At 46.2% G+C, this 7789-nt stretch overlaps 1 protein-coding gene across 3 annotated transcripts in view; it reads left to right on the plus strand.

Annotated features, from left to right (window-relative positions):
- susd2 (sushi domain containing 2) overlaps positions 1-7493 on the plus strand; it is a 20637-nt gene extending 13144 nt beyond the window's left edge. For 2 of the 3 annotated variants that reach the window (XM_081714892.1, XM_081714894.1), the window contains 2 exons: positions 4073-4169; positions 6752-7493. In XM_081714892.1, coding sequence (XP_081571018.1) covers positions 4073-4169; positions 6752-6812 — 158 coding nt within the window. In that variant the 3' untranslated portion in view covers positions 6813-7493. Of the gene's footprint in view, positions 1-4004; positions 4170-6751 lie in introns of all 3 variants that reach the window. The other variant, XM_081714893.1, reaches the window with a different exon arrangement.
- Positions 7494-7789: the final 296 nt, after the last annotated feature.

Consider the following 7789-nt stretch of genomic DNA (forward strand, 5'->3'; position numbering starts at 1 on the left):
ACGTGTGTGTGTGTGTGTGTGAACAGGTGCGGTGCAGGGCATACGTGTGTGTGTGTGTGTGAACAGGTGCGGTGCAGGGCATACGTGTGTGTGTGTGTGAACAGGTGCGGTGCAGGGCATACGTGTGTGTGTGTGTGAACAGGTGCGGTGCAGGGCATACGTGTGTGTGTGTGTGAACAGGTGCGGTGCAGGGCATACGTGTGTGTGTGTGTGTGAACAGGTGCGGTGCAGGGCATACGTGTGTGTGTGTGTGAACAGGTGCGGTGCAGGGCATACGTGTGTGTGTGTGTGAACAGGTGCAGTGCAGGGCATACGTGTGTGTGTGTGTGAACAGGTGCGGTGCAGGGCATACGTGTGTGTGTGTGTGTGAACAGGTGCGGTGCAGGGCATACGTGTGTGTGTGTGTGTGTGAACAGGTGCGGTGCAGGGCATACGTGTGTGTGTGTGTGTGTGAACAGGTGCGGTGCAGGGCATACGTGTGTGTGTGTGTGAACAGGTGCGGTGCAGGGCATACGTGTGTGTGTGTGTGTGAACAGGTGCGGTGCAGGGCATACGTGTGTGTGTGTGTGTGAACAGGTGCGGTGCAGGGCATACGTGTGTGTGTGGGTGAACAGGTGCGGTGCAGGGCATACGTGTGTGTGTGTGTGAACAGGTGCGGTGCAGGGCATACGTGTGTGTGTGTGTGTGAACAGGTGCGGTGCAGGGCATACGTGTGTGTGTGTGTGTGAACAGGTGCGGTGCAGGGCATACGTGTGTGTGTGTGTGTGTGAACAGGTGCGGTGCAGGGCATACGTGTGTGTGTGTGTGTGAACAGGTGCGGTGCAGGGCATACGTGTGTGTGTGTGTGAACAGGTGCGGTGCAGGGCATACGTGTGTGTGTGTGTGAACAGGTGCGGTGCAGGGCATACGTGTGTGTGTGTGTGTGAACAGGTGCGGTGTAGGGCATACGTATGTGTGTGTGTGAACAGGTGCGGTGTAGGGCATACGTATGTGTGTGTGTGAACAGGTGTGGTGCAGGGCATACGTGTGTGTGTGAACAGGTGTGGTGTAGGGCATACGTGTGTGTGTGTGTGTGTGTGAACAGGTGTGGTTTAGGGCATCCGTATGTGTGTGTGAACAGGTGTGGTTTAGGGCATACGTGTGTGTGTGTGTGTGTGTGTGTGTGTGTGTGAACAGGTGTGGTGTAGGGCATACGTGTGTGAACAGGTGTGGTTTAGGGCATACGTGTGTGTGAACAGGTTGGGAACCCATCCCCCAAACCACCCCCCCAGGATGCATTCCGTGCAGGGTCGGATGTCTTGTCTTCGTGTTCTTTATGCCCCGAGATGTTTAGTGTCATTAGAGTGGAAGTGTACTCTTTCCGCTCGGTACACATCTACAGGACATATCCTCTGCTCATCAGATCTGGAACGCCTCCACCAAACATGCACACAGTTAGTCTGGCCATGGCTGGGAAGGAGTCCTCTCTCCATGTCTCCTGCCTCTGTGGAATCTGTCTCAGAGAAAAGGAGAGAAAAACAGAACAGTGTCGTCTGAGACGATGTGTTGTTGGTGAAGGTTATGTTCTGTCCCTCCTCTCTTGAGAACGGCAACGACAAAAACCTTTTAGACATCAGGAGATTAAAGCAGTGTCAGTGGCACATAGATAAAAGCAGGTGGGCTCTCTGTGCTTCCAGCGCCCCCTAGGGGAGAGACAGCTGAAGTGAAAGCAAACATCTTTAGTCTTGATCTCTGCACTTTTGAAACACTTCAAGCTACATATGTATCAAACTCTCCCACTTGCTTTATTCCACCTCCTCCTTTCTCTCTGTTTTATCTTCTTTGTCTTCATTATTATGTCTTTTTTATCTTTCTCTTTATTTATCCATCACTCCTGTTTTCTTTGACTCTTTAGACCAGTCAGCTGTAGTCACTACTCTGGCCCCATGAGTCTGTAAAGGCCTCTGTTTGCCTTTACTGGTTCCTCCAGGCGGTGAGGTCTGTATGGCTGGTTCCTACAGGCGGTGAGGTCCATATGGCTGGTTCCTACAGGCAGTGAGGTCCGTATGGCTGGTTCCTTCATGTGTTGAGGTCCGTATGGCTGGTTCCTCCAGGTGTTGAGGTCCGTATGGCTGGTTCCTCCAGGTGTTGAGGTCTGTATGGCTGGTTCCTCCAGGTGGTGAGGTCCGTATGGCTGGTTCCCCCAGGCGGTGAGGTCCGTATGGCTGGTTCCCCCAGGCGGTGAGGTCCGTATGCCTGGTTCCCCCAGGCGGTGAGGTCCGTATGCCTGGTTCCTTCAGGCGGTGAGGTCCGTATGGCTGGTTCCTCCACGTGTTGAGGTCCGTATGGCTGGTTCCTCCAGGCGGTGAGGTCCATATGTCTGGTTCTAGACATGTTTAAACATATTTCTCTCCCACTCATTCTTCTTGTCCTCCTATCTCTCTCCTCTCTCTCTACCTCCATCTCTTTAGAAGTACTCCTCTCTCTGACTATATTTTTGTCTCTCACTGCCTCTCTCAGTATTTATCTCTCTCCTTCTCTCTCTGGCCTGATAGCGGTTCTGCTGGAGTGGTTAAGCCCACGTTGCTGTGAAATGCTTTTGCAGTGTTCTGGCTTAGACGCGCTTTCTGAGGCGATGAGGGAGACGGAGAAAGTGATACAGATTGTTTTATCTCTCTTTTGGAAGAGGAGTGGAGGGATGGTGTGATTTAATCTTTAAACATGTTTAGTGCAGCCTGCTGTGTGTATGCGAGTGCACGTGTGCAGTAGTTCTATTTCAGGTGAAGTAAACCAAGTTCTTGTCTGGCAGATCTCGATAAATTCAGGACACCCTATCTGAGTTCCTCTACAGCCTTTACTCACTCTCTGGCTCTCAAGGTCAGTTTGGGGAAAATGTCTGGAATTTTCTCAGCTGTGTTATCTTCCGGAGACACTGTCCCAGGCTCTTCTATCCTGCGCCATTTGCTTGAGTGTTTAAAAGTGGATTTCACAGTGTGCCTTCATGGCCAGGACAATGAAAAGAATAAACGCTGTGCGTGTATATATAAGGACACCCCTCACACACACTTTAAAAGGTCATCTAGGGGTGAAAAAATGACCCCATGTTAGTTTAATAAAACAGGAAGTTAAGCAAAAGATTCACAACATGAGAGGAGGATGAGGAAGGGATGAATGGATGAAGTGATGAAGGATGAAAGTGACAGCGAAAGCATACTGAGAGCTGAACCAGCCAAATGTCTTCCCTTACTGTGGAACACACACACACACATCCATATGAGTCAGAGAGAGAGAGAGAGAGAGAGAGAGAGAGAGAGAGAGAGAGAGAGAGAGAGAGAGAGAAGGAGAGTGAGGAACGGGGACAGGAACAGGAACGAGCGGGACTCCCTCCCTCCACGACCAGAGCGGAGGGTCGGGGTGGGTGGAGTTATGCTGGTGTCCCTCCCACTCACACGACACACAGGGCTGCAGTGTTGAGTAGAAGATCTGGGCCAGATGTTATGTCTTCATTGTGTTAAATATTCATGGACAGGTTTCTCTTCACATGTTCCGGCTTCTTTTTGGAAGCTGTAGTCAGAGCACAGGGTCAGCCATTCTACAGCACCCTGGAGCTGAGAGGGTTAACGGGGGCTATAGGGCAGATCTGGGATTTGAACCCACAACCACCTGCCGGGTGGACCAAAGTGTTATTAGTCTGGGTGGTAGAGGAGCTGTTGAGTGTTGCAGTGTTAAAATGTAATGGTGGAGGCACTCGCATGTTTCAAGAACCATGCACGCACACATGCTTTCATATTCATACATTGGAAACTGCAGTACCTGACCTGCAGGAAACTTCAAGAGGTGTGTGTGTGTGTGTGTATGTATGTATATGCATGCGTGAGTGTAAATGTTTGTATGTGTGTGTGTGTGTGGTTGGTGCATTAGACTGTGTGGTGTATCTTTTCTAAGGTTTATGAACTTTCAAAGCAAATGTTTCCACAGACTTCTAATATTTAAAAACCTTTCGCTTTTCCTGTCTGTCTTCCCAGACCCTCCAAGTCTGGGAAATCTCCCTTCTGGCTCCAGACAAGTGTTGGATTGTTTGGTCTCTTTACAGATGATAGTTTGGCCATTGCTCTGGGCACCATTGGGGCAATACTCGCTGTGGTTGCTATGGTGACGTCCATTGTTGTTTACAGTAAGAACCAGAAAAGGTGAGTATAAATGTTTTAATTGTTTTTTTCATGCTTGTGTTTATATCAGTAAATTTTCATTTTGTACATATTCTGGAAATTTGGTGCAGACTATTATAATGGTACTGGTACTAAATTATAGTCTGAAGAGCAAGAGAAAAATGATCTTAGTGAGAAAGTGAAGGAAATCTGCTGTTATTCGTAATTGATCCACATGATTCATTCACAGAGCGTGTTCAGGAATATTAGTGTGATCAAGTCACTTGGTGATAAAATGTGATGCTAGTGTATACAGCCCTGTAGGTGAACTCGTAAACCTGGAGAGGAAACATGACATATAACCTACACCTGGAGGTTCAGAGAACCTGTTTAATGTGTCCAAGACCACACCTCTCCTCAGGCATGCACTCACATGCACATACACACACCCCCCCACACACATATACACACACATACACATCCCTACACATACATACATGCATTTATTATTTAGTAAGGTTTCTGAATGCTTATATAGTATAACAGACAAAAACATGCACACGTGCACACACACAGACACACATATATATATCTCCACCTTATCAATATGAGCGCATATCTCTGACCTTAGTAGTGGCTACCAAAATAATACAATACAGTTCTCAATGAGAACATTGCAAAATAGGTCAGCTGTGTTGTTTTGTCCAGATATTCCAGGTACGCATTAAACTTTAGTCCTTCTCTTTTTGTTAGAAAAGCATTATTAAACTTTCTCAAATGCTCATTTATTCTTAAGCAGCATGTGTGTTTTGCATATGGACAATTGTAGTTTTACTTTATATAGTTAAACAGCATAGCATCCCTAGCTAGCTAAATTAGTAAACATTAGTTCACTAAAGTAATGTTATGTTGCTTCACACATGTACAGTATATCCATTATAAATATGAAATCAGACACTTAAGACATCTTTCAGTTTTGCTGAAATATGTTTTGATTACATTGTTTGGGGATCCTTACTGGAGATCTTTACCTCCAGACAAGTTACACTTGAAAGTTTCACCAGTTCTGGTCATTTCACAGTCATCAGTTTTAACCAGGTTTTCAGGTGAGGTTTTTTTTTATTTTGTTTTTTGTTTTTTTTTCCCCCTCCAGTGTTATTTGTTTTTGAGTTAAAAGAACACATACATTCAAACTTCTGTTGTTATACTTATAACAAAGCTTTTAAAATCAGCCCATACACACACATGCATCCATGCGCGCACACACACACCTTTCAGACGCAGTAAACACATGAGTACATCAGAGACAGACGGTAGGAGGGCAGAACTGGGGTTTGGGTTTGTTTCTGATATCATTTGCCCATTTGTGTGTGTGTGTGTGTGTCTGTCTGTCTGTATGAGAGGAGCAGGGCTAATTTTTGTGTGTGTGAGGTTGTGTGAGCTTATGTGTGTACTTGTATACAATTGTATACAGTTACCATTATCGTCTTGTGTGTACATGTGTGCACACGTGTGTACCTGTGTCATATCTGTCTATCCTAGAAGCCCTGGTACTTTCCAGGTATTGGATTTCCCAGCATGCCCTAGCAAGCCCAGCTCCTCCTTACCACAGCAGAGTAAAGCTATTAACACACACACACACACACACAGCTGTGTTATTATGGTTTCTCATTCTGCCCCTATCGTACATCAAAGTTCCACTGCAGGCCTTGTTGAGGGTCTGGGAAGAAACCGACGACCCCCCGTATGATCTCAGACCTGCCCTGGCTCCTCAAACCGCTCCAATCATGCTCGCGTTTGACACGGCTGGGCATGAGCTTCCCGTTCCAGTCGTCCGTGTCAGCGTAACTGAGGCCAGTTTTCTGTTACCTGATACTCTAAACACAGTTAGTGTCTGGTTATGGGAGGCTGCATAAGAACTGGAAGAATTTGAATATTTGTTGGTTGGTTGGATATGAGTTTAAGGTCAGCCATCATGGGGGCTAAAGTCTGGATTAACCCAGTCTGAAGGTGGAGTGCTTTGAAGCCGTACAGTTCGTGCTTTATCTTGGATGGCAGATTGTGGATTTTTCTCTCTTAACGTTCAGTGTGGTTGTTGCGCCCGAGATGCTTTCAATCCTGTCCATATGACAGCAGACCTGTTTTATTGCTGTACCCGCGTAGAGTAAGCTGACGCTGGTCTGTTTTAAGGGCAATTTCACTGACTCATCCCATCTCCTAGGACCCATTGATAAGTGTGCAATGGCAGACTGACACCCATCTGTAGCCATGCATGATTGGCCAGACTCCCTCCAATGCCCGTCCTCTAGCCCTGTCCTGATTGGTCAGTTTCTCAACACAGGATGACTGCTAATGGGACAGTATTTAGGTGGTGGACCTTTTCCAGCACAGCAGTGATGTTGGCGTGATAGTAGCATTAAAATGGCATGATGGTGGTGTCAGCACTAGTGTGAGAGGTGCTTGAGATTTTGCCCCCAAAAGCAGGTCTATGCTGAGAATGTTCTAGAAGATGTCTTAATTGAATGGAGGTATCATAGCAGGTTCAACTCGATCTCTGCGCCCACACAGTCATCGGTGATGATGATCAATCGGTGATTGATCTTTCTGTTTATTTTTCTTCTCAGGGAAGGAATGAAGGAAACAGAAGACCAAGTCATTTCTGAGCCGAACGTGGCAAACCTCTGAAGCTCTCCCAGGGCGAACATGTTTCCCCAGTGCATCCCTGTGCCTTTACATAATGACAAACTCAACTGAGAATACAAACCTGCCTGATTATGTGCAGATTACAAGAGCAACACAATGATCGTTAATACATTGGTTTTCACTTTGTTTTATGAATTAACTTTTTTTTTTTTCTAAGATTTACCAAAAGTTTTTCTTTACATCGTTGGTTGTTGCTAGTTGCTATCAGTTTTGAGGTGCCCCACTGAGTGCTTGTGGACTGTCTTACATGGAGTGCACCGGCATAGCTGGGAATCAAACCGCTTTTGTGTTCTTGGTAGTCTGTCAGGGGCAGTAACTTCAACGCTGGGTGTAGATCAACTCTGAATAGACTCGAGTTCCTTGTACTTAAGCCGGTATAACAAAACGTTCTAGATTCCATTTGGAAATCCATGATGGAATTCTTAAAAAAAACAAAAACATGGCAGACTAATTGTCTGAAAAGGTCTCATTGGTTTCCTTGTTTGCAAACAGCAGCTAGAGGAATATTCAGAGTGTGTCTGGAAAATGTGCCAACTAACATTGTGTTTTGCCCTCAGTTTGATTCAGACAGTGCTGTGAAATCCAGTGAAGTCCAGTACACGCACATTACATGGACTGTGTTGATTAGATTTAAATGAACCAATAAACTATTGTAAAACTCTTTCAACTGTTTCCCCTCTTCTTACATTCAGCCTCCTTTACTTGTGCAACTGCAATCTTATGGGCCCTATAGGAAATGGTGTGTGTGTGGGTGTGTGTGTGTGTGTGTGTGTGTGTGTGTGTGTGTGTGTGTGTGTGTGTGTGTGTGTGTGTGTGTGTGTGTGTGTGTGTGTGTGTGTGTGTGTGTGTGTGTAATTTGCTTGTTTACTTGTTTTAGGTCCAAATTTAGTCAGTGCTCTTAAGGAATGGAACTCCAACCCCTCTCAAGTTGAGAATACAGCTAACGGGTTAAACGTGAC

The sequence above is a fragment of the Electrophorus electricus genome, chromosome 5 (genome assembly GCF_041902795.1).
Source record: "Electrophorus electricus isolate QZ-2024a chromosome 5, ASM4190279v1, whole genome shotgun sequence".
NCBI lineage: Eukaryota > Metazoa > Chordata > Actinopteri > Gymnotiformes > Gymnotidae > Electrophorus > Electrophorus electricus.